At 44.6% G+C, this 27334-nt stretch overlaps 1 protein-coding gene and 1 long non-coding RNA gene across 8 annotated transcripts in view; one reads left to right on the top strand and one right to left on the bottom strand.

Moving 5' to 3' along the window:
• LOC139268475 (uncharacterized) overlaps positions 1 to 6060 on the bottom strand; it is a 70769-nt gene extending 64709 nt beyond the window's left edge. The window contains exons 1-2 of the long non-coding RNA XR_011594035.1: positions 5983 to 6060; positions 4371 to 4434 (exon numbers count right to left, since the gene is read on the bottom strand). This is a non-coding gene — a long non-coding RNA (uncharacterized lncRNA). The remainder of the gene's footprint in view (positions 1 to 4370; positions 4435 to 5982) is intronic.
• Positions 6061 to 6227: 167 nt separating this feature from the next.
• Positions 6228 to 27334, top strand: part of LOC139268435 (coiled-coil domain-containing protein 171-like) — a 413113-nt gene continuing 392006 nt past the window's right edge. For 4 of the 7 annotated variants that reach the window (XM_070886586.1, XM_070886577.1, XM_070886622.1 and 1 more), the window contains exons 1-5: positions 7028 to 7121; positions 7475 to 7667; positions 8197 to 8341; positions 13552 to 13726; positions 19529 to 19719. In XM_070886586.1, coding sequence (XP_070742687.1) covers positions 7028 to 7121; positions 7475 to 7667; positions 8197 to 8341; positions 13552 to 13726; positions 19529 to 19719 — 798 coding nt within the window. Of the gene's footprint in view, positions 6264 to 6292; positions 6375 to 7027; positions 7122 to 7474; positions 7668 to 8196; positions 8342 to 13551; positions 13727 to 19528; positions 19720 to 27334 lie in introns of those variants that run through there. The other 3 variants (XM_070886604.1, XM_070886612.1, XM_070886596.1) reach the window with 3 other exon arrangements.

The following is a 27334-nucleotide window of genomic DNA, read 5'->3' as shown; positions in this document are numbered from 1 at the left end:
AATGTGTGCACCCCATGTACTTCAGCATCTGTCTCCTCTCTCTGAGGCTCGAAATTGCTTTGATCCACCATGGACTGATCTTCCTCTGCCACGAGGTGGTTAGCAGGTTTTGCAGAGCTTGCAGCTCGTTGGAGGTGCCCCATTGTTCCACAGCTCTTGCAAACATACCCTTTGAAGCGGCATGAATAGGCTGAATGGAAGCCTCCACAACGCCAACAAGGTGTGAATTGCCTTGCATTCATCCTTTGTTGGGGACTCTAAGTCATCTGGGTCACCTGAGGCCTGCTGGCAGTTGCAGACTCGTGGGTTCTGCCCAGTACATTTCTGCTCGCAAACACAGTTCCAGTTAATTTATGAACATTGCCAGCACTTGTGTGCTGAGAGATTTGTTTGGTGTTATCACTGGTGGACATAAACGCCTGTGCTATCGCAATGGCCTTACTGAGGGTCGGTGTCTCTACAGTCAAAAGTTTTCGTAGGATGGTCTTGTGGCCAATGCCTAGTACAAAAAAGTCTCTGAGCATTTGCTCCAGATAGCCATCAAACTCACATTGTCCTGCAAGTCGCCTTAGCTCAGCGACGTAACTCGCTACTTCCTGACCTTCAGATTGCTGGCACGTGTAGAACCGATACCTCACCATCAGCACGCTCTCCCTCGGGTTAAGATGCTCCCGAATCAGTGTACACAGCTCCTCATATGACTTATCTGTGGGTTTCACCGGAGCCAGAAGATTCTTCATGAGGCTGTAGGTCGGTGATCCGCAGACCATGAGGAGGACAGCTCTCCTTTTTGCAGCGTTTCCTTCTCCGTCCAGCTCGTTGGCTACAAAGTACTGGTCTAGCTGTTCGACATAGGCTTCCCAGTCCTCACCCTCAGAGAACTTCTCCAGGATGCCCAGTTTGCTGCATCTTTGCATTAGATTTGTATTCTCGTCGCCAGTTATTGTGTTCCTAACACAGATGAGGCTGCCCACAGGGAGGTTAAAGTAACAGTGACCTCAGTCTTTATTCAGACACTCCAGAGTGAGGAACAGTCCTTAGGGGCCGGCTTATATACAGTGCTCCCAAGGGATGCTGGGATCCCTTGGGACTTCAGGAGATGAGCTCCCTGGTGGCGGAACATGAGAGTGCATGCTTTACAGACACAACAGTAATGTCATATGTGCGATCCCAGAACCTAATTTCTGTTTTACGCCTAAAGCGGTGGTCCAGACAGGCCATTGATACCTATTCCCACAAAAGGAGGAACGCATAAAGAACATTACTTTGAACAACCCGGAATGGAATGATGAAATGAAACAATTCGAGACACCCAGTTGGCAGTACATTCTCCATCTCGAAGAACCTTTGACGCAATTGAAAAAGGACACTGAGAAAGTAAAAGGACAGTATCAGGAGATTTTGGATAATTCCATACAACATTCGAAGGACATCGAAGAAACCCTAAAAGACACTCAGTGGTGGAAACATGTATGGAATTGGGGAATGAATGTGGATATCCATCCATGGATTCGTATAGCTTCTCACGTACTGGTGGTTATACAGTTAGGACTAGCAGTGGAATGGGGAATTGGGTTATGTGTGGCATGCAGGACGAAGGAATTATTTATATTCACATGCACTAGGCATCCCTAACCTAGCAGCTGATCACTGCAATTTGGGTGGGATGCATAAGGCAGGTAATGTAGTAATGATTGGTATTCTTGGGCTGGATAGCCAAGTACCAAAAGGGGGGGACTGAAGTGGGACATTGTGTCCTTCAGGAATTAAGGGGTTAACAATGCAACCTGCAAATTAACTGCAACAGCTGATACAGCACGTACTCATAAACCGCAGACAGGCGTTAGCTAAAATAAATCCCCTGAAATAATGTTCAAAGCACAAGCATGGGATGTGGTTGGTAAATGACATCGTCTAAGAAGCAGTAATGGCTTCAAATGTACAAACCACAAACTTCAGGCAAACTTTGAATGCTATGCGAGCTAGGCATAAAAATAGACGAGTGGCTATGTGACGCGAAAGAGGATTAACCAATCAGCCATTGTGCATGTGGGCTTTGAACAAATCAAATGGTGTCAAAGGATCGTGAGGTTGAGCATGAACCTTTAAATGTATAAAAGGTTGCTTGAAACTATGTATCATTGGACAGTGACCTGGCTAGACCCAGAGCAGGGCACCTCCCCGCCGGTGCAAAATAAAGACTGCTTGAACTTTCGAATGCAGACCTGGTATCCAGTGTTTATTTTAAATACTCCACTTCACCATTTATGTAGTATCTGTTGTATGGTTTCAGTACCATTGAGAACATAGATTTTACCCATTTGCCTGTAGCCTCTTGACTTCTTACCTTCCTTTTTTCCAGTATAATGTAAACACAATACGATTACATTCTTTCTGATTAACCACATTACAGAAGTCTCTAATTCCTGACTGATTTATCATCCACAGCATTACCTTTCACCTGAAGAACTATCAATTCACTGACATTTGAGCATCACTGTCAGCTGAAAACCACCATAGAAAAGCATCTTCAAAATGGTAGTTGTTCACTCTTCCTCTTCCATCCTGTTTAGAAGTATTGTAGCTCACTTCTACAGTCTTTAGTTTCCGGTTTAAGGTGTGGAACACTTTTGAATTATTAACCTCATAAGAGTTTTGTAAACTATCACTCCTTACCTTCAGAAATCTTATCAATTATTGCCGAGAGTCCTGAGGGATGTTGTAATTCTTTGATGCCAGCTGTTTCCATCATGCAGCCATATTATTTACATTTGTAAATGGCAAGGATAGAATGAACAGCATGGAAAGTTGGTGTCCTTTACATTGTTTGCCATCAAAAATGCCAAAAAAGATTAATGCAGTACTGTAGATAAAATATTAACATCTTCATGGGAATTTATATGTTAATGATACCAGTTGTTGAAGCATGTCAACATATTTAAAGCGGGCTGTCAGGATGAATATTTATCTATTAATGCATTGTATTTACCTGACAGCAACTTTATAAATTTATTGGCAAAACTCAAACAAATCAATTGATTTATATAATTTATATAATTAGGAAAAGGGGGGGTGCAACGAGACCTGGGTGTCATGATACATCAGTCATTGAAGTTTGGCATACAGGTACAGCAGGCTGTGAAGAAGGCAAATGGCATGTTGGCCTTCATAGCTAGAGGATTTGAGTATAGGAGCAGGGAGGTCTTACTGCACTTGTACAGAGCCTTGGTGAGGCCACACCTGGAATATTGTGTTCAGTTTTGGTCCCCTAAGTACAGAGCCTTGGTGAGGCCACACCTGGAATATTGTGTTCAGTTTTGGTCCCCTAATCTGAGGAAGGACGTTTTTGCTATTGAGGGAGTACAGCGAAGGTTCACCAGATTGATTCCTGGGATGGCAGGACTGACATATGAGGAGAGACTGGATCAACTGGGCTTGTATCCACTGGAGTTTAGAAGAATGAGAGGGGATTTCATAGAAACATATAAAATTCAGACGGGATTGAACAGGTTAGAGGCAGGAAGAATGTTCCCTTTGCTGGGGAGTTCCAGAACCAGGGGGCACAGTCTAAGAATAAGGGTAAGCCATTTAGGACCGAGATGAGGAGAAACTTCTTCACTCAGAGAGTGGTTAACCTGCAAAATTCTCTACCGCAGAAAGTTATTGAGGCCAGTTCGTTCGATTTATTCGAAAGGGAGTTAGATATGGCCCTAATGGCCAAAGGGGTCAAGGGGTATGGAGAGAAAGCAGGAAAGGGGTACTGAGGTTGAATGATCAGCCATGATCTTATTGTATGGCGGTGCAGGCGAGAAGGATCGAATTATCTGCTCCTGCACCTAATTTCTATGTCTCTATGTCTATATACAAGTTAAAGGAGATCAGTGGTGGATTAAAATAACTTGTTTGTGTCTAAGAGGGATTTGACACCATAGAAATGGAACAATACTGGAGTAACTTGTATTATTATTAACTCTGGTTACGTTGAATAGATTTTGTACTCTTCTCCCTCCGTGGCTGGTGGAACTTTCTGGCCCAGCTTCCCTGTCTGGGATATTTTCCTGACTACTCCTTCACTTGTACTGATACAGCTTTCTGTGCCTGGCTTGCTATGCCGCCCCCCCCCCCCCCCCCCCCCCCGAGAGTGCTTATTTCTCTTGTAACCCTGATTATAGAGTTCTCTAGCTTTGCCCCTCCTCAAGCTGTGATAGCTTACCTTGTGTACCCACCCGCCACGCTGAGTTTGGACTGATACCGTATAGGGCTTCCAATCCAATCTTAAGAGAAGCATGGACTCCAGGGACAAGTTAAATTTCAAGGTTTATTGAACATATACGTGATTACAAGTAAAAAGATATATCTATCATACTTACAAGTAGAATGCCCATCGGGGTGTGACCGTCACTAATCCAGGCCCTTCTTGATCAGAAGTGCCTCCTGAAGATACATTGCATTGTACATTGATACCTTTAAAGCAAATACACCTACTTTTGGTCGTAAAATATGATGTAAGCCTATCACCATATGCTGGCTAATATGAACTCAAAGCCGAATTGTCCAGCTCTGCCAATATATTGGCTAGATTTGGTGAACAACTGTTAGATATAAGGCCCCATCTCTTACTCGTTATTTCATTTTGTGTTTCTTGAGTCTCCCAGTACTTTTCCATGACATACAGACTTGTCCATTCCATGGTAATCACTCCCCTTTAACTTTTGTTTTAAAGTCATGTAATATAAGTTTCATCTAAGATGCTTTTGTCTAAATACAGTTCTACAGGAATAGTTCATATGTCGCTCAAGCAGTCTGTTTTGCACAGATGTGTCCGTGGTACATCCTGTACTCTCTCTCTCATTGTGTCAGCCATGGCTCACTGAGAGCATACTCGCCGCTGAATCATAAACTGCACCTGAAAGGGCAGACGGGGTCCCAGTTTAACATCTCATCCGAAAGATAGCATCTCCGACAGTGTAGCACTTCCTCAATACTGCCCCTCCAACAGTGCAGCGCTCCCTCAGTACTGCCCCTCCGACAGTGCAGCTCAGTACATAGGAACATAGAAACAGGAGTCGGCCATTTAGCCCCTCGAGCCTGTTCCGCCATTCAATGAGATTATGGCTGATGTTCGACCTAACTCCATATTCCTTAATACTTTTGGTTAACAAAAATCTTATCAATCTCAGTACTCCCCGTCTGCACTTCCTCAGTACTGTCCCTCCGACAGCGCAGCACTCTCTCAGTACCGGCTTTCTGACAGTTAGAACTCCCTCAGTATTGCCTCTCTGACAGTGTAGCGCTCCCTCAGTGTTGCCCTGGGAATGTCAGCTTAGATTTCTGTGCTGAAGTCTCTGGAGTAGACTCAGAGGAGAGTGTGACCACACTGAGGCACAGTTAAAACGCCTTTAATGTAGTAAATGTCCTAAGGTGCATCACAGGAGTGTTATTAGACTAAATGTGACACCAAGCCACATAAAGAGATATTAGAGCAGATGACCTAAAGCTTGGTCAAAGACGTAGATTTTAAGGAGCATCTTAAAGGAGAAGGGAGAGAGAGAGAGGTTTAGGGAGGGAATTTCAGAGCTGAGGGCCTCGGCAGCTGAAAGCACTACCGCCAATGGTGGAGCAATTGAAATCGGGGATGCTCAAGAGGCCAGAATTGATAGAGCGCAGGCATCTTGGGGGATTGAGAGGCTGGAGGAGATTAGAGAACTGGAGGGGCGAGGCCATGGAGGGATTTGTAAACAAGGATGAGAATTTTGAAATCACAGCGTTGATTAACCAGAAGCCAATGTAGGTCAGCGAATGTAGGTGATGGGCGAGTGGGATTTGGTGCGCTTAGGACAGGGCAGCAGAGTTTTGGATCACCTCTGTGGGTAGAATGTGGGAGACCAGCCGGGAGTGCTTTGGAATAGTCATGTCTGGAGGCAACAAAGGCATAGATGAAGGTTTCAGCAGCGGATTATTGGAAGAGTTTATTGGGCTTACGTGTGATGTGTCGGAAATCTGCTCCCCCTCTTACCGCCCTGCCGTTGACCGCGAGCGGGACGAACCAGCGCGCGGGGCCGCAGCCGGCGGTTGACGCGCGCACGCATCCGGCCCGCGTTACCTGGCGACCAGCTGCCTTCCAGCCAACCCTTAACCTCCCCTCCCCTCCCCTCCGCCGCCACAGCGGGCCGGCTTATCACGTGCCCTCCCACGGCCTTGCGTCACACGCCACCAACCGGAGTGGAGCTTTGCACACCCCACGAAGCTGCGGGGCGGAAGACGTCAGTTGAGTTTTAAACTGATCGCGCGTCCCGCTCGAGGCGTTGAGTTGATCAGTCGCAAACAGCGGCGCCGGGCGGGACATTTAAAGCCAGGAGCGGCGGAGGGGACAGGTGGGAGTTCGGCCGCACCGCGGTTTACAGAACCGACCGGCTACTTTTCTATCGCTGCCCCCGCTTTTTAAATTGGGGAGGGCGCGAAAGGGTGTTGTACAGATTGATGCCACCGGGCCCCCCCCCCCTTTGCCCTGGGGTACCGGGTACCTGCCCACCCCCCTTTTGCCCGGTGGTACCTGACTCTCTTCCCCGCCCCGGGGTACCTGACCCCCCCGCCCCGGGGTACCTGACCCCACCCCGCCTGCCCCGGGGTACCTGATCCCCCCCCCCCCCCCAACCCCGGGGTACCTGACCCTCACCCCTTTTGCCCTGGGGTACCTGACCCACCCCCCCACTCGTTACTGTCGCCCCCCGCCGTTTGTTTGCTGTCCTCTGACCCCTGCGAATGTGGTAGGTTTCACTTTATTGCACGATATCTTGACGTCAAGTGCTGTACCTGCCAGGGGTTGTAAGGCGACTCTCTCACTTTGCAGCGGTGTTTGTTCACAATGCTCAACTGTGAAACGCAACAGTTGGGCACCGCACTGGCTGCTGCCCTGTGATTTTGACACCCCCACTTATAATAACCGAAAACCGTTTTGTATTTAGCGCTTCAATTAACCTGCTTCTTGAGATTGTTTTCCTTCTCGATCCACCACAGCGAGAGCCTAATGCCCTCGTTTACAAATACGACCCTTTCCGTGTTGTACAGCACGAACTGGTCGCAAGGTCGGGGCGAATTCATGAGTGGGCCAGAAGTAAGCAGTAAGTGTGCTCAAGGTTCTGTGTTCCATAGTATTTTTCCTGACTGATTAAATTGACATTGGATAAGTGTACGGACTAGATTGTTCGCAGTTGGGATAGAATGCCCCTTGTGTTTACTTAACATGCACTGACCTAGATTAGACTCCATAATGGAACTATGAATCAAATTATTTTATTTAAAGGAGAATTAACTTTGTAAGTGAGTCACTTTTCGACGAATCCCTGTATACAGCCGTTTTAGACATCGTGGAGAACAAGACTTTTTCTCTTGCGACTGATTTCCCCATATTATCGAATATTGTGCTAGTATTTACTTTTTAATCCTGACAGCTTTTATTTCTGTTTACTTAAAGATTTTAAAACATGTAGAGACAGAAAAGTTATGTCTGCTGCAGATTTGCAAGACCCTGTGCGACGTTCCCTGGATGGGATTGATGACCGCTCCCAGATTGTTCAAATGAGAGCTAGTACAGGACCAAGGAATATAATCATCCCAAGATTGTCTTCTCACCAAAGGCAAAATCCTACTGTTAATGACATTGAGAGGTAATGTAACTGTAGTAACCCTTGGAAATAGCCATTGCACGTCAGACAATTAATTATTCATCTATGGCTAACATAATCCACATATTTGGCATCATTTTATATTTTAAGTGTTTTTAATATGACTGGGAGAATACTCCAGGAATGAAAATACCCATTTAAGTAATGATTGTGGATTAGTGGGAATTAAAATGCTTAAAGTTTGTTTTTCAATTTGTGCTGAATAAGTTTATTGGCTTTCAAACTGAAGCCAGTCTGCCCTCTGGGTGAATGTAAAAGATCCCATTGCACTATTCGGAGAGGAGCAGGGAGATCCTCTGGTGTCCTGGCCAACATTTATCCCTCAACCAACCACACCACAATCATGATCTGCTCGTTTATCTCATTGCTGTTCCTGTGCACAAACTGGCTGCTCAGTTTCCCTAGGTTACAATTTCAAAAGTACTTAATTAGTTATGAAGTGCTCTTGGACATCCCAAGGTTGTGAATTATGCTATATAAATGTAATATTTTTAAAAATTTCTTTGCTCAGATTGCAGAGTACCATTAATCAGCTTCAGAATCAAATGAAGCACTTGCAACCTGGGGGTGGCGACAGCAGTTCTACAGATCTTCGGTGGAAGCTGAACAAAGTGGAAAAGGAAAAATTGGAACTAGCCAGCAAATTTAATGAAGAGGTGGGCTCATAGTTATTTATAGACTTTTCTAGTTTGTATGAAATTTGTGCCTTTATTGCACCATGCAGACAATGATATGACTTGAGCAAAATTGTAATTTGTGTAATTATTCTGCATATTTCTTCGTGTTGATCTCTCGTTATATTGGTACCTGGATAGGTATTCTATTTTTTAAGATCAGTCATCATCTTGGGATAGCCTTGTGGTATTGACTAACATTGACATTTTGCATTTATATAGCATGTTTAACATTGTGGGGAAAAAATCCTAAGACATTTTTGGAAGAGGGAAGGCCTTTGTGGGAGGATTAGGTGAGATGATTGAAGGCTTAATAAAATAAATATGTTTTGGGAAGGCTTTTAAATGCGGTGATGGAGCTGGAGAAGTTGTAAAAAGAACAGCTGAAGTCTCTGGCACTGAAAGTGGAGTGGGGATGAGGTGTGCACAGGATGCCAGAGTCTGAGGATTGGAGGAGTGGGAGGGGATGTAAGGTTGCATACTTGCTGTTCAATTTGTAGACAAGGATTTCTAGTAAGGTCCATTGAAAGCCAGTGTGGGTCAGTGGGGATCAGGATGATTAGTAAGCGGGGCTTGGGCAGCCTGTGGAATTTTAGACCGCTTGGTGTTTATGGAAGGTGACGATCGAAATGGATCCAAGTGTTCAATTGGTAAATGTTTGTTCTGTAGTAGCTCTCAGTGTAATCCATGCTTTTGTGTGATGATGCTCAAAAATTAATAACTGATATCATTAGTTATCAAAAATTGTAGTTGAATTGTAAGTTGTGATGTACTGAATGTTGGACATTTACCATCATCTTATGCCCTTCTGCTAATGTTATGACTCAGTTACATAGGGGTCAAGTTTCGGGCCGCACCTGGAACGGCGCAGCCACGCCTGATTTCTGCGCTCAAAACGGCGCCTAAAACTTACCTCTGTATTCTCCCCGCTGCTGGAACGTTCCAGGCCCTTGGCGTAGCGCAGCACAAGCTGTGGGCGGAGCCAGGTCGCGGCGTGAAAACAGTGCCAGGACCTCATATGCGTGTTAGTGTGTGTGCATGTGCAGTAGCTCCAGGCTATCGAGGCTGCGTGGGAGGGCCCTGAAGCACGCCGGACCTGGCTGAATGGGCTCACTGGGGTGGCGAAGATCGGACTCTGGCCTCCCTCCTCCTCTTCTTCAGCTCCTGCTCTGGCGCTCCCCACCACCACCACCACAGACAGAGAGAGATACTGACAGACAGAGAGAAACACATGGGGGTGGGGGGGGGGGGAGATCCCAGCATGCTGTTGGAGGGCTCCTGGTGCTGCAGTCAGTGAGTAGAAATGTAATTTTAAATTTTTTTTATTTATTTGATTTTATTGGTGGTTGATTTATTTAATTTATTATTGTTGATGACTCTTTATTTGTAAAAGTGAAGTGTTTAATGCTTGTAAACCCCCCTTCTCCCACCCCCCCCTTGCATATCTCGTTCCTTATGCCTGATTTCTGAGTGTACAAAAATCTACACTTACTCCATTCTAAGTTACTTTGGAGTAAGTTTTCGCTGCCTAAACTTGCAAAACAGGTGTAAGTAGCCGGACACGTCCCCATTAATGATTTAGACGAGGGGATTAAATGTAGTATATCCAAATTTGCGGGTGGCAGTGTGAGCTGCGAGGAGGATGCTATGAGGCTGCAGAGTGACTTGGATAGGTTAGGTGAGTGGACAAATGCATGGCGGATGAAGTTTAATGTGGATAAATGTGAGGTTATCCACTTTGGTGGTAAAATCAGAGAGACAGACTATTATCTGAATGGTGACAGATTAGGAAAAGGGGAGCTGCAATGAGACCTGGGTGTCATGGTACATCAGTCATTGAAGGTTGGCATGCAGGTACAGCAGGCGATTAAGAAAGCAAATGGCATGTTGGCCTTCTTAGGGAGGGGATTTGAGTACAGGGGCAGGGCCTTGGTGAGGCCACAACTGGAGTATTGTGTACAGTTTTGGTCTCCTAACTTGAGGAAGGACGTTCTTGCTATTGAGGGAGTGCAGCGAAGGTTCACCAGACTGATTCCCGGGATGGCGGGACTGACATATCAAGAAAGACTGGATCAACTGGGCTTGTATTCACTGGATTTCAGAAGAATGAGAGGGGACCTCATAGAAACATTTAAAATTCTGACGGGGTTAGACAGGTTAAATGCAGGAAGAATGTTCCCAATGTTGGGGAAGTCCAGAACCAGGGGTCACAGTCGAAGGATAAGGGGTAAGCCATTTAGGACCGAGATGAGGAGAAACTTCTTCACCCAGAGAGTGGTGAACCTGTGGAATTCTCTACCACAGAAAGTTGTTGAGGCCAATTCACTAAATATATTCAAAAAGGAGTTAGATGTAGTCCTTACTACTAGGGGATCAAGGGGTATGGCGAGAAAGCAGGAATGGGGTACTGAAGTTGCATGTTCAGCCATGAACTCATTGAATGGTGGTGCAGGCTCGAAGGGCCGAATGACCTACTGCACCTATTTTCTATGTTTCTATGTTTTGAAAAAACAATCTGTTCTAAAATGAAACTGTTCTAACTCACTAGAACTGAAATGCCGAGAATTGCAATTTCTAAGATACTCCATTCTAAACTAGTTGCTCCAAAAAAATAGGAGCAACTCAGGCCGAAACTTGACCCCTTAATCACACTTGCATGATGAAACTCATGCAAATGCCAATTGCCTCACCTCTAAGTTCTGTGCAGTAGCAATGGTGTGATGTATATCTATATAAGGTATTAAAAATCTTGCATCTGCACACACGACTTATGTTAACTTTTTCCATTATAAATATGGACATAGGAATTTGTAATAGAAACTGCCTACATAAACTTACCAGATAAGTACAGCCTCCTACCTGTGAGTTGCTGTAATGTCTTAGTATTATCTCCTAGCTTCTTGGTTTATTTTGCTGAAACCAACTCTACTTTACTTCCCAAATTGCTGCATGTGTTGTGAAACGTATTTTACTAGAATAAGGATAGAATGTATAACTTTAAGATAGGGATTGAATTATAACTTGTCCAATTTTTCTCGTCGTCTTACCCAGTTTCACCTGAAGGCTACACCTTCATAATCTTCGTTCTCTATAGCCCACCCATGTACCACATGAAAGGCTAGAAATATGTTGGCTTAGTGCCACCCGTTGGTGTCCGAGAGGGGCGCTAACGGGCCTCTAAAAACCAACTACCCGAGCGCCGCACTATGACATCCTGCCGCGAACTTCATTGTTTTAGCAGCGGTGGTGTCATTTAGCGCTGTGTACTCTAGTGGCACCCATTTGGTGACGTTACATGCTTGCAACGCCCTCTTAGCGACGCGTTCACCAACTTGACCACTTTCGTCTGCCGTTGCGCCTGGCGCTACTCCCGACAGGGATGATATCTGAAGGACTGACCAGGTAAGTGTTCAGATTGCACTTTATTTACAGTTCATCATAGGTAGTCCCTTGAAGCGAGGATGACTTGCTTCCACGCCAAAAAGGAATGAGTTCACAGGTGTTTCAATGAAGGACCTAATATTCCAGGTCCTGAACTACATCTTGGAGGGTGGAAGATGCTTGTGGTTGGATTTTTTTTTTAACGTGTGGTGGTCGTTGTTGCACACCAGCATCCACAAGGGCTTGACCGAGCTAGGTCCAGTGGCAAGGATTAACCAAGACGACTGGAGACCAGCTCTGCTGCACGAACCGAGCGCGCACAAATATAGCAGTGTGGGCTGGCTTGTGCTGCCCCTGGGCCCTTGCCTCTTCTGGGCCCCAGACTCTCGCCTCTCCTGGGCCCCGGTCACTTCCTTCTAGAAATTCTTGCCGCACCTTCGCCCCTCCTGCTGTGCCTGCCCGCACTGCAATCAGTGACCTGACTTTGCAGCCGTCGTCCTCCTGCAGTGATATGCCGCCGCACACTGCTCCTGCTGATGGTCTTGCATGTCGCCGCATGCTGCTCTCTCTAATGCAGCCTTTCAATCACAGTAAATCCTCTTCAATTTACAGTTACTTGCCTTTCTGACCTGTAGAAGATTGTTGTAAATGTTTCTTCCACTTCTTTGCAGTTTTTGCCTGTTCCACCTCACCACGTCTTTAGCATTAGGATGCCGGTATCTTAGCACCTCAACTTCAATAGCGCTACTGCCCTGTTAGTGCCCCAAGAGAAGTGTGGAACGCTTCAGTTAGCGTGCACCACTCCCGTCTTGTGGCAGTAAAAATTAATATCCTGGTTGAAGACGGCAAACATCGCTTTGTGCTAAAGTTAGCGACCATGTGGTGTCATTGCCTCAAACTGGGCTATACTGTCCGGAGATCGCCCTGGCGCGATATTTGGGTCAGCGGTGACCCGTAGGTGAGTATGGAAAAAAAAAAGCCCATGAGAATCAGCGGAACTGGGTGGTAGGTGAGTACCTCTGCAAGATGACGGTTAGTAATTGGTTTTTTACTAATTATTTTAAAAATCTGTTAGTTTAAAAGGGTCCTGGGAATGTGTGTTTTTGATTTTTTTTTTTGTGAATAAGTATTATTTTTCTGCTGCTAGGCCCAACTTGCAACCTCGGGGTAAATTTTTATTGATTTTAAAAAAAAAAACTTATTCATTTTGTTTAGGAACTGCCCCATTGATCCTAAATTGCACTCTTTCGCCCAGAATGGGGGTGCAACGCCCATGTTTTTCGCTCGGCAGATTTTTTTATTTTTTGGGGAAAGTTTTTGCTGGCGATTATCTTCCCAATTTTCGCAGTCTATTGGGCGCTGGTGGGCTGATTGGGCTAGAATTTCCTATGAGTTTTAAACTTACCCTTTTTATTCCATTTTCTGTCTTGTGTGTTTTGATGATTTAATATCTACAATGTTTGGTCTGTGGACCTCCTGGGGATTAAGTTGGAGAAAATGTGCGAAACATATTCTATTAATATTATTGTATATGAAATGTAAAAGGGTCGAGTGCAAAAGGCTATACATTTTTTTTCTTATGGCACAGTAGCAAATGTTCAAATGTAATTGATTACACTTCTATCCTGCTATGGAAGCAGGTTTTTGTGGATACTCCATGCTGTTCAATTGTTGTTCATTTACTTCCCTGGGCATGAACGTGGCCTTCAACACTGAGGTTCAGCATTATCAAATGCAATGCTGTGGGAGAAATTGCACCATATATTTTTTGTAAGTGCATTTAACTTGTTAATGCCATTTTATTTCCACAGCGTTCAACATTTGAAAGCCATGTTGCTGGGCTGCGAGCACAACTAGAGAAAGGAGAGGCACTGCGACAGACCCTGGAATATGAGCTAGCTGTGGCCAAGAAAGAGGCCAGTGTTGTGCGATGCACTTCAGAAGACAGAATAGACACTATTCACAAAATACATGCGCAATTGAAAGGTACAAAAAAATCTAATGTTTCCAGAAGGAAATTGTATCAGAAACTAGTGGTCATTTTCGTGAAGTAAATTGTATTGAATATTGTAAAACTAATTAACTTTGTACATTACATTTCAGTTACATACCAAATTTTGAAATTGTTACAATCTCTGAATGTTGTCTAAATGTGAATGGATCAAAAATCATGAGGAATGAGTAACCAGAAAACTGAGCAATTGAAACACCTAATTTTTTTTCCCAAATCTACCATTCATGAATCAGCAAGCACAAAAAATTTGATTAATCAAATAGCACAAACAATATCTTCGTTTTTTGGCTGCCATTTTCCTTCTCTACTCAAATTGGTGTATACAGTTAAAAATAACACGAATCTCTGTGTATGTGTGGTATATATTTTTATTTTCCATGGTGGCAGCAGGTGCAATTGGCGGTGGGAAAGTTGTTTTTATTGACAGCAGGTCTGGAACCCACTGTCAACTCGCTCACAGGCGCTGACCCGACATGCAGCGGCGGAGGTCCCAATTGAAATAATTGACTTACTTTACAGGCACTTACGAGCCTTTTTCCTCCGACTTTTAAAAAAATTTCTCTGCATCACTCGTAGATCTTGGGAACCACATCTGTCAACCTAAGGCATGAGTTCCGTGGCCATTGCTCCAGCTGATTACTTGACCGCATGGAAAACAAACCAAAATAAAAACATGTTGATTACATGTGCGGAAACCCCATAAGCATGAATGGGAATACCCTCAAAAATACATCTAGACATTAAATAAATTTTTTTTTAAATCACATTTAAAATTAATTAAAATAGCATTTAATTAAATATTTAAATCAAAAATTAATACTGAGAAAATTACAGGCTGGATTTTCGAGGGGTTTGCGACCTGTGCGCCTGGGTGAATCGCAAAAGTGACTTTTTTTGGCGCTAAACGAGGTGCACAACATTTAGCCCAAGCGGAACTTTCGGCAGTGGTTTTACGGCGGTGCTAAAACTTAGCGCCTGCCCGATGTTTTCACTGTTTGGATGATGTCAATCGGTGTGCAATGCTGCGCTAGCGCCCCGGGAGAACTTTCGGCGATAACGCCCGATTTACCGGCCGCCCGGGAACCACCAGCAAAAAGCAGTCGGACTCTGGGCGCACCTGGCGCTAACGCTGCCATTTTAAAAAATTGAGCATTAGTTCAGTGCATAAAAGATTGGGAGAAGAAGGCTGCATTTTTCGCACTGAAGTTTATTTTAAAGGAGATTTAAGGACCGTTATTTTGAAAAAAATTTAAAACTGGGGGCTATACTATGTCGGCCATTATTCCTGGCTGCTAGATTTATACAATGTCGAGCTGCAAGAAGGCTTATTGATGAGCATTTTGAATCTAATCTAAGAGGTTGCAGACATATGGTGAGGAGGCCTTGCCCCCACCCCATCCCCCACGAGTTTACAGAGAACAGCTCTGGGGCTCAGTACATTAGAAGGCTGCACTTCTGAAAAGAGATGGTCAGAGATATGCCAGCTCATAAAGGCAGACCGACAGCCTACCAGTGGCAACAGGACTGCATTGCCCGTCAAGGTGAAGGTGACTGCGGCACTTGCCTTCTATGCCTCTGGCTCCTTTCAGGCATCAGCAGGGGACTACACATTGCAGTGTTCGCCAGGTGACTACTGCACTGTACGCACGCAGGATGGATTTCATAAACTTCCAAATGACCAAGGAAGCCCAGAATGAGAGGGCTGTAGGATTTGCTGGCTTCCCCAAGGTTCAGGATGCCATTGACTACGCACCTCTTTCTGCGAGCGCCTTTACTCAATCCAGAGGTTTACCGAAACCGAAAAGGATTCCACTCCATGAACGTACAGATCGTCTGCGACCAGAATCCAGAAAGCATCCATGTTTTCACTTTGCTTGAGAGCACTGTCTCGGGCCTGTTCGAGCGTCAATCACAAGGCCAGAGTTGGATGCTGGGGACAATGGTTAGGGCCTCACCACCTGGCTCATGATCCCCCTCCGGATCCCTCGGACAAAAGCCGAGCATCGCTATAATGAGAGCCATGTAGTGCCACACATCGTCTAATAGACAATTGGGGTGCTTAAGTGTGGACCACTCTGGAGGCTGCCTACAATACTCCCCATAGCGGGTCTGAGTTCATTGTGGTGTGTTGCATGCTACACAACTTAGCCATCATGATGGGGACAGGATTTGCCGAGCGAGTGAACACCTGCACCGACTGTCTTTTACAGCCGGCTCTTCCTCCTCCGAGTTCGTGCTGCAGGGCGGTCAGAGTCCTGCTGTATTGGAAGAGACAATGGCGATGCCAAGTGGGGATCAACTTGAGAAGCTCAGGGTATGGAAGACCCGGCTTCTGACGGGTGAGCCTCTTGCTAGGTGATGTGGGCCTGGGTGTGACATTGGGGACTGTAGTGTCATTGATGGAGGCCATCAATAGTGCGTGGGCATTGACGGTTTCGCGGCTCGCACAGACAATCTGCGACCCTACCTCCGTGATGGTCGTAGTGAGTGTCGCGATGCTTGCGGGAATCCTACCCGATACCTCGGAGCTGTCGGGTGAGCTGGACGCTCTACCTGTACAGTCCACCATGTTCAGTTGTGCGTCTACCTGTCTGTCAGCAGATCGACTCGCCCTCCAGAGAGATGGAATTTGACCTCGGAAGTGCGTTGCTGCACGCCATGAGTACGCGGGGCCTTGGATGGCTCAAAGCTCGGGAATGTTTAATTCTCGGATGAGGTGTTGACTGGAAAAAAAGGTATCGGCTTGCCCCCCCACCCCCTCCCCCCCAGGGGCCATGACTGTTTGAAGTGGAATTTCTGCGACTCTTCATCTGGAAGTAGCAAACAACAGACGAGTGGTTAGCAGGGGAGGGGGCAGGATGACATGAGTAAGGTCACAGGCTTATTTGAAGAACTGCTGCTACTTCATTATATGTAATCCAGAGACTGCATGACATTGCCCCAACCCTAGTCCAGACTTGCATTACATTGCCCCAACCCAGCCCTCATTATCCAACAGGGGTTCAGCACCCCCCCCCCCCCCCAAGGGCAGTTGCACTGATCAGACCAGTCACTCGCTACTCGATCGGTTAATGGCATGGTTCGGTGCGGACCGCCGCCTATCCATTGCTGTTCCCGGCGGTTCTGGGACTTCTTTGCCTGCAAAGATGACCATGGGAATGGTTACCAGAGGGCCCATCTGCTCGTGGCACACACACACAGCCACCAAAGCACTTATACCATACTGTGTGCATGTAATACAATCCTCTGTTTAATGGTCCTGGAAGTTGCATGTGGTTCATAAGGAAGACATCGAAGTGCAGAAACATCTTTTAAGATCTCAGAAAGCAATCTTGATGTGTAAAGATCATTCATGGTAAATAGGGTGCAACACGAAGCCTACCTATACCAATAGCATGAGAACAGATAGTATGTCAGATTTAGAATTTAAGTGATAGTGTGCATCAATAAAAATTGTACTTGCTCTAATGACCCTGCAATGATCATTGAACCTCTTCCGGCACTGTATACACCCTAAACGCTAGGGACATCAGAAGGGGAATCATAAATGACATTATCACTACCTACAATACAGCATCCTCTGTAATAAATAGCCTAGATGACTTAGAATTGCAAACATAGATAAACAGTGTCGACGCAAGAGACCTCCTCAGCTATTCTGCTTCAAAGTTTTCTGAAGGCCGCTTGGAGGAGTCTACTTCCAACCCTCCCTGTTTAATTTGGCCCATCTTCGTTCTGCACCAACAAGGGCCTCGTTCGCCTCTGGGCTGAACCTTCTGGCTGTCTACTCTCCTCATCCTCCATCGTGCAAATCAAATTGTAAAATGGCTGATTCAGCCCTGGTTGTACTGCGCATGTGCAGGCACTCGCTGCCTGCATTTGCGTTTGCAATTGACCACTGACCAGAAGTGCGGGAAAAAGAAAAAAAAAATTTGCGCATGCGCAGAAGGTACGATTTTTTTTTTGGGGGGGTGCGGGGGCATCACAACTTTCTGCTCCGGCACACACACTTTGTTGTGCAACGCTGGAGTTAACGCTAACGGTAACTATCTTCACCGTTTGCCAAAAGTTGCGCGCTCTGGTGGTAACAGTAACCGAGCGGTAAAACAAATTTATCTCTGCGATTATCGCCTCAAAAGGGGCAAAATTGCTAAAACCCGAAAATCCAGCCCAAAGATCTAAAAATAAACTTGCCTTAATTCACATTTTTTAAAATGTATAAATTATTTTTTTTTATTTTTGTTACTTAAAAAAAAAACTCCTGCGCTGCTAAAAGCTGGCCTTGCACCTGCTTTTATCAGGCGTAAGAATTTCATGTGCATTTGCTGGGCAAATAGTCCAACTCTCCGCCCGCGAATCCCCTTTTCCCGGTGATGTGATGGATCTGTCAAGAGAATTCTTGACTGACGCAAGTTCCAGGTTTTAGCGCATGCCTAAACCTGGAACTTTCACTGCTCCTATGGGTGCGTGTGCACCTTGTACACACCCGTAGGGGCTGCAGATTACTGCCCATTGAACCTTTTTAACTGTTCATCGTATTTGTAGATGGAGTCATATTACTGAATAATTTGATTTAAATATTTCTTTGTCACTTAACTTTTATTGTATGATTGTACAGTAAAGATTCAACATCCACTTAGATTGAACTTAAAATTTAGTGTGGCCGGGTTCCCTTTAAGGATCTCGCCTTAAAACGTGTCATGAATGACTGTCACTAGACTCGCTCCATCTAATTGGGCCGGGTAACTCACTGGGTGGGCAAAATAAGTTTCATTAAGGCAACTTCATTTTATACTGCGGGCTGGAGCCAGCAGCAGGGTTGGGACCGGCCGCACCGGATCCACCAAGGTAAGGAAAATTCCGGCCTATCTATCTCTGTGTAGCTATCTGTGTCTGTCTGTATCCCTGTATCTATCTGTCTGTGCATCTCTATCTGTCTGCATGTCTCTGTCTGTCTCTCTATAATTTTCTGTCCCCCACATCATATTTCAAAGGCTACAAAGTATAACTAAACAAAGGTGGTCACTTTATATAGAACCCAGAATATCTAAAACCTCTGACTTTACTGAACCTACTTAATAAAAACAAGAGGGGGAAAAAAAAGCCAGAGTTGTAATCTGCAATGCAAAGAGGAATTAAACTTTGAACCTACTCGGGTGTTGAAGGAATGCAACCTCACTGCAGCAGCATAATATTGGCTCAGAATTTGCGGTTAGGATGACTGAACTGGCAGCATTCGCCGTCATTCTGCTTTTGAAACTGACCAACTTTGGGATTCACCAGTTGAAGTCCTGAATTTGTGGTCTGCCACTGATAGCTCCAACACAGGCTGCGCTGTGCCCCTCCCCCAACACGCGCACAGCCGGCAATTTGTGTAATCCTCAAATCAGGAAAACAGATGAAAACTTTGGCTCTTCCGGAGTAAGTTTAATTCCCCACTAAAGGTTATAGACTCAAAGGAATTAGGTATAACTGTGGTTTTAACAAAGGTTAAGGGCCTGAAAAACTAATTTTGTGCAGTGTGAATTTTGTCCATTTTAATATTTTTTCCAGTTGCTGTGGAAATAATTGTGTGCATGAGATACATTTCCTAGGAGACCTGAATCCCTTTTAGTAGCAGTAAGGAATATAATTTACTTTGAGATGTATTCTATTCAAGATTTACATGAAATGTTTTGTGTTTTTGAAGTTTGCAACACTAGGTTAATATTGTAGATCAAAACTGGCAACAACTGGTTTAGGCAGCATCTGAATTGCTTTCTTGCAATTCACAGTACAAAATTCAGAACTTCAGCAGAGAGTGGAAGATTTGGAAAGGACTCGACAAATTTCCACACAAGCAAGGGAAGATGATGAGCAGAGATTCCAAAGTGAACAGGAGGATAGGGACAAGATCATTCGGAACTGTAATATAGAAAATGAGTTCCTGATTGCTGAGCGGAATCGAATTGATGCTATCCTGCAGGTACAAATAATAACTTTTTTATTTATATGGTGCATTTAACATAGTAAAATGTCCCAAGGTGCTTCACAACAATTTTACAACACATTAGATATAGAACATTGAGGGAAAGAAAAAAAGCGTGAGAAGGAAGTGTAAAAAGAAGTTAAAGGCTCTGGTCCATGGTGTCCATTATTTTTTTCTAAAATTGTATGTATAAATTGTCACGATCTTGAATAATTTATAGCAATGATTCTGATCACATTTTCAAAAAATGTTCAAGTAATTGAGCAATGTGAAGACCCTCTTAAATGCCTTGTGTACCAGAATCTATGCCCATTACACAACTGGAACTTCCATAACCCAATTATTCGCTATTCATCGATGGTGGTCTCTTTCTCCATCCCACCTTCTTGGATTTTGCCAATGCTGACTGACACAGAATTACAAAGGATGTACAGCACAGAAACAGGTCATTTGGCCCAACCAGTCTATTCCAGTGTTTATGCTCGACTTGAGCCACCTCCCATCTTTCATCATCTAACCCTATCAGCATAACCCGCTATTCCCTTCTCCTGCCTATGCTTATCTAACCAGCCCTTAAATGTGTCTAATATTCGCTTCAACCACTCCCCGTGGTAGTGTTCCACATTCCCACCACTTCTGAATTGCCTATTTGATTTCTTGGTGAAGATCTTCTATTGATGGCCTCTAGTTTTGCTCTTCCCCACAAATGGGAACACTCTCTCTGTATTTACTCTATCAAACCCTTCATGATTTTAAAGACCTCTTGGATCACCCCTCGGCCTTTTCTTTTTAAGAGAAAAGAAACACAGCCGGTCAACCTTTCATGATAGAAGTACCCTTGCATTTCTGGTATCATCCTTGTAAATCTTCTCTGCACCCTCTCCAGTGCCTCTATCCTTTTTATAACATGGTGACCAGAATTGTACACCGTACTCCCAAATGTCGTCTAACCAAGGTTCAATACAAGTTTAGCATAACTTCACTACTTTTCAATTCTATCCCTCTAGAAATAAAGCCTAATGTTTGGTTTGCTTTTTGATGGTCTTGTTAACCTGTGTTGACAAAGGGTTTGATTAGGGCAGGGAAAATGGAGTACGAGAAGAAACTTGCAGGGAACATTAAGGCGGATTGCAAAAGTTTCTATAGATATGTAAAGAGAAAAAGGTTAGTAAAGACAAACGTAGGTCCCCTGCAGTCAGAATCAGGGGAAGTCATAACGGGGAACGAAGAAATGGCGGACCAATTGAACAAGTACTTTGGTTCGGTATTCACTGAGGAGGACACAAACAACCTTCTGGATATAAAAGGGGTCGGAGGGTCTAGTAAGGAGGAGGAACTGAGGGAAATCCTTATTAGTCGGGAAATTGTGTTGGGGAAATTGATGGGATTGAAGGCCGATAAATCCCCAGGGCCTGATGGACTGCATCCCAGAGTACTTAAGGAGGTGGCCTTGGAAATAGTGGATGCATTGACAGTCATTTTCCAACATTCCATTGACTCTGGATCAGTTCCTATAGAGTGGAGGGTAGCCAATGTAACCCCACTTTTTAAAAAAGGAGGGAGAGAGAAAACAGGGAATTACAGACCGGTCAGCCTGACATCGGTAGTGGGTAAAATGATGGAATCAATTATTAAGGATGTCATAGCAGTGCATTTGGAAAGAGGTAATATGATAGGTCCAAGTCAGCATGGATTTGTGAAAGGGAAATCATGCTTGACAAATCTTCTGGAATTTTTTGAGGATGTTTCCAGTAGAGTGGACAAGGGAGAACCAGTTGATGTGGTATATTTGGACTTTCAGAAGGCTTTCGACAAGGTCCCACACAAGAGATTAATGTGCAAAGTTAAATCACATGGGATTGGGGGTAGTGTGCTGACATGGATTGAGAACTGGTTGTCAGACAGGAAGCAAAGAGTAGGAGTAAATGGGGACTTTTCAGAATGGCAGGCAGTGACTAGTGGGGTACCGCAAGGTTCTGTGCTGGGGCCCCAGCTGTTTACATTGTACATTAATGATTTAGACGAGGGGATTAAATGTAGTATCTCCAAATTTGCGGATGACACTAAGTTGGGTGGCAGTGTGAGCTGCAAGGAGGATTCTATGAGGCTGCAGAGCGACTTGGATAGGTTAGGTGAGTGGGAAAATGCATGGCAGATGAAGTATAATGTGGATAAATGTGAGGTTATCCACTTTGGTGGTAAAAACAGAGAGACAGACTATTATCTGAATGGTGACAGATTAGGAAAAGGGGACGTGCAAAGAGACCTGGGTGTCATGGTACATCAGTCATTGAAGGTTGGCATGCAGGTACAGCAGGCGGTTAAGAAAGCAAATGGCATGTTGGCCTTCATAGCGAGGGGATTTGAGTACAAGGGCAGGGAGGTGTTGCTACAATTGTACAGGGCCTTGGTGAGGCCACACCTGGAGTATTGTGTACAGTTTTGGTCTCCTAACCTGAGGAAGGACATTCTTGCTATTGAGGGAGTGCAGCGAAGGTTCACCAGACTGATTCCCGGGATGGCGGGACTGACCTATCAAGAAAGACTGGATCAACTGGGCTTGTATTCACTGGAGTTCAGAAGAATGAGAGGGGACCTCATAGAAACGTTTAAAATTCTGACGGGGTTAGACAGGTTAGATGCAGGAAGAATGTTCCCAATGTTGGGGAAGTCCAGAACCAGGGGACACAGTCTAAGGATAAGGGGGAAGCCATTTAGGACCGAGATGAGGAGGAATTTTTCACCCAGAGAGTGGTGAACCTGTGGAATTCTCTACCACAGAAAGTTGTTGAGGCCAATTCACTAAATATATTCAAAAAGGAGTTAGATGAAGTCCTTACTACTAGGGGAATCAAGGGGTATGGTGAGAAAGCAGGAATGGGGTACTGAAGTTGCATGTTCAGCCATGAACTCATTGAATGATGGTGCAGGCTAGAAGGGCCGAATGGCCTACTCCTGCACCTATTTTCTATGTTTCTATGTTTCTATGATACTTTCAGTGATTTATGTATTTGTACTCCAAGATCCCTTTGCTCTTTTACCCCATTTAAATTCTTATTACTTGGAAAAAATGTGACCTCCCTATTTTTCTTACCAAAATGTAATACCTCATTTGTGTTGAATTTCATTTGCCAATTATATGCCCATTCTGCAAGTTTATTAATGTTGTTTTGTAATTTGTTGCAGTGCTCCTCGGTATTGGCTATCTTTTCCCCCTAGCCCTCTCGCCCCCAAAATTGGTGGTGTCTGCATATTTAGAATTTTTTTGATTCCAAAGTCTAAATTGTTAATGTAAATTGTGAGTAACAGTGGTCCCAGCATTGATCTTTGTGGAACACCACTTCCCACCTTCTGCCACTCTGAATAGCTACCCCTACATTTTGCTTTCTGTCTTGAAGCCAGCTAGCTATCCATTCTGCTACTTGTCCTGAGTCCCAATTTCCTTTATGTGGTACCTTATTGAAGGCCTTTTGGAAAATCTAGATAAATTACATTTACTGGATTACCCATGTCTCTCCTCTCCTGTTACCTCTTCAAAAAGTTCAGTTGGGTTGTTCAAGCAAGATTTTCCCTTTTGAAATCCATGCTGACTATCTTTCATTTCTAGATGTTCTATTTTTTTTTTTCTTTAGTAGGTATTCCATTATTTTTCCTACCACTGATGCTAAGCTTACAGGCCTATAGTTCCCTGGGTTTTGATGACGTCATCCAGTCGCCCATCAATGGGTGACGTGATCAAAACCCAGGTCGTGTTTTTGGAGCATAGGCAGGAACATCGGTGGAGCCCGGTTACAGAGGAATGGGAAGGTCGGGGCAGATGAGTGGCGAGTGTTTGTGGCGTAGGTGCGGCGTGAGATCGTGGCGGAGGAGCAGTGAGAGATTGTGGCGGAGGTACGGCAAATGAGGGTACGGGGCCCAGAAGAGCCCAGGGGCAGCACGGGTCAGCCCACACTGATATATGTGCGCACTAGGTCCGTGCAGCAGAGCTGGTCTCCAGTTGTCCTGGTTAACCCTTGCCACTGGACCAAAACCAAGCTCTGTCAAGCCCGTGTGGTGGCTGGTGTGCAACGGTCACCCCATGTTTATAAAAAAAAATTCACGCACAGGCATCTTCCACCCCCTCAATTGGAGTTCAGGACTGGAACATCGGGTCCTTCATTGAAACACCTTTGAACTCGTGGGAGCAAGTCATCCTCGTTCGAGGGACCGCCTAAGATGATAGAACATGTCTAGGGAACTATCTCCCTACTTAAATATAGGTATTCTGTTGGCTATCCACTAGTCCTCTGGCTGTATGGTTGATGATGAAGAAAGCACCTTTTTCGAATGAATTAACGAATTAAAGTGTAGTAATACTGTTGCTATTTCTTCCCTAGATTCTTTCAAAATGCACAGATGTAATTGTGGATTTTATCCTGTGTTTCATAGAATCCTAACAATTTACAGCACGGAAGGAGGCCATTTCGGCTCATTGTGTCTGTGCTGGCCAACAAGAGGCTATCCAGCTTAATCCCACTTTCCAGCTGTAACTTGCAGGTTACAGCACTTCAAGTGTGCATCCAAGTTTCTGCCTCTACCCTTTTAGGCAGAGTTCTAGACCCCCACAACCCTCTGGGTGAAGACATTTCCTCTCCAATCTCCTCTAAACCTTCTACCAATGACTTTGAATTTATGCCCTCTGTTTTTTGACTCCTCTGCCAAGAGAAAGGCCCTTTCTATACACTATATCTAGGCCCCTCATACACCTCAAAAAGGTCTCCCCTCAGACTTCTCCGTTCCAAGGAAAATAACCCCAACCTATCAAATCTGTCTTCATATCCAAGATTCTCCACTCCTGGCAACATCCTCATAAATCTCCTCTGTACCCTCTCCAGTGCAATCGCATCCTTCCTGTAATGCGGTGACCAGAATTGCACGCAGTACTCAAGCTGTGGCCAAATTAGTGTTTTATACAGTTCAGGTTTAACTCCCCCCTCCTGCTCTTGTATTCTATGCCTTGGCTAATAAAGGCAAACATTCTGTATGCCGCCTTAACCACCTTATCTACCTGGCTTGGTACCTTCAGCGATCTGTGGACATGCACTCTAAGGTCCCTTTGTTCCTCTACGCTTCAGTGTCCTACTATTTAATGTGTATTCGATTTCCTTGTTGGCCCTCCCCAAATGCATACATCACACTGCTCTGGATTGAATTCCATTTGCCACTGTTCTGCCCACCTGACCAGTTCATTGATATCTTCCTGCAGTCTACAGCTTTCTTCTTCTTCATTATCAACCACATAGCCGATTTTAGTATCCTCTGCAAACTTCTTAATCATGCCCCCTATATTCAAGTCTCGATCATTGATGTATACCGCAAAAAGTAAGGGACCTATTTCTGAGACCTGCAGAACCCCACTGGAAACAGCCTTCCAGTCACAAAAAAACCCCATCAACCATTATCCTCTGCTTTCTGTCTTTGAGCCAATTTTGGATCCAACTTGCCACTTTGCCCTGGATCCCACAGGCTTTTATTTTTGTGACCAGTCTGCCATGTGGGACTTTACCTGAAGCTTTGCTAAAATCCATATGCACTACCCTTATCGACCCTCCTTGTTGCCTCCTCAAAAAATGCAATCAAGTTAGTCGGACACTATCTTTCCTTAACAAATCCATGTTGACTGTCCTTGATTAATCCGTGTCTTTCTAAGTGAAGATTTATCCTGTTGTTCAGGATATTTTCAATCATTTTCCCACTACTGAGTTTACGCTCACTGGCCTGTAATTACTCGGTCTATCCCTTTCTCCATTCTTAAACAAACATTAGCAGTTCTCTGGCACCACAGCTGAAGCCAGAGAGGATTGGAAAATGATGGTCAAAGCCTCTGCTATTTCATTTCTTTTTTTTTTTGCTTTGCTTAACAGCTTGGGATACATTGCATCCAGGCCTGGGTACTTAGCCACTTTCAAAGCTGCTAAATCCCTTAATGCCTCCTCTCACTGTTTATTTCATCTAATATTTCACACTCCTCCCTGATAGCAGTGTCTGCATCACCCCTTTCTTTTGTGAAAACAGATGCAAGTATTCATTGAGAACCATACCTATGTCTCCTGTCTCCACACACACATTACCCTCATGGTCTCTACAGGCTAAACCCTTTCTTTAGTTATCCTCTTGCTCTTAACATATTTATAAAAATATCTTTTTTAATTTCATTCTGGACTTTCTATACTCAGATTCTGCAGTATTTAGCCCTCGGTATCTGTCATAAGCCTCCCTTTTTTCTTTATCCTACCCTGTATGTCCCTAGACTTCCAAGGGGCTCTAGATGTATTAGTCCCACCCTTTTTCTTTAAGGGCACATATTTGCTCTAAACCCTGCGGATCTCCTCCTTGACTACATCCCACTGCTCTGACACTGATTTACCTTCAAGTAGCTGTTTCCAGTCCACTGGCTAAATCACCTCTCAGCTTAGCAAAATTGACTCTTCCCCAATTGAGAACTTTTATTCATGGTCTAGCCTTGTCCTTTTCCATAACTACCTTAAATCTAACTGAATAGTGGTCACTAGCACCTAAATGCTCTCTCACTGATGCCCCTTCCACCTGCCCTGCTTTATTCCCTAAAACTAAATCCAGAATCACCCCCTCCTGTACTGGGCTTGCTACATACTGGCTAAAAAAGATCTACTGAATGCATTTTAGGAATTCCGCACCCACTATACCCTTCACACTAATTTTATCCCAGTTAATATTAGGGTGGTTGAAATCGCCTACTATTAGTGCCTTATAGGTTTTGCACTTCTCAAAAATTTGCCTACATATTTGTTCTTCTATCTTCCCCTCACTGGGGGTTTATTTTACACTCCCAGCAGTGTGACCTCCCCTTTTTGTTTTTCAGTTTGGTCCATATGGCCTCGTTTGATGATCCTTCTAACATATCCCTCCTCACAGCTGTAATAGTTTCTTTAATCAATCATGATCCCCTCCCCCCTCCCTTTGTACCCCTCTATCCCATCTGAAAATCTTGTAACTAGGAATGTTGAACTGCCACACCTGTGCCTCTTTTAGCCATGTCTCTCATAGCTAGAATATTATACTCCCAAGTGTCTACCTGTGTTCTTAGCTCATCTGCCTTATTTGCCATACTCCTTGCATTGAAGTATATACCATTTAGTACAGGCCAATCTCCTTGTTGACTACTTTATAGCCCTTGTTTCCTCTGTCCTTCAAATTCACTTTCTACATTTTTTTGCTTTCCAATTCCAGCTTTACTTCCCTCCCTACTGAATCTATTCTCAGGTTCCCATCTTCCTGCCAAGTTAGTTTAAACCCTGCCCAACAGCACTAGCAACCCCCCCCCCTCCCCTTCCTGCCCCGTGAGGATATTGGTCCCAGCTCTGCTGAAGTGCAACCTGTCTGGCTTGTACAGGTCCCACCTCCCTCAGAAGCGGTTCCAATGCCTCAGGAATCTAAAGCCCTCCCTCCTGCACCATCTCTCCAGCCTCGCATTCATCTGCTCTATTCTCCTATTTCTGTGCTCGTGGCACTGGGAGTAATCCAGAGATTACTACCTTTTTGAGGTCTTGCTTTTTAATCTCTATCCTAGCTTCCTAAACTCTGCCTGCAGGAC

Source organism: Pristiophorus japonicus, chromosome 1 (genome assembly GCF_044704955.1).
Source record: "Pristiophorus japonicus isolate sPriJap1 chromosome 1, sPriJap1.hap1, whole genome shotgun sequence".
NCBI classification, from domain to species: domain Eukaryota; kingdom Metazoa; phylum Chordata; class Chondrichthyes; family Pristiophoridae; genus Pristiophorus; species Pristiophorus japonicus.
This window is presented reverse-complemented; position numbering and strand designations above follow the sequence as displayed.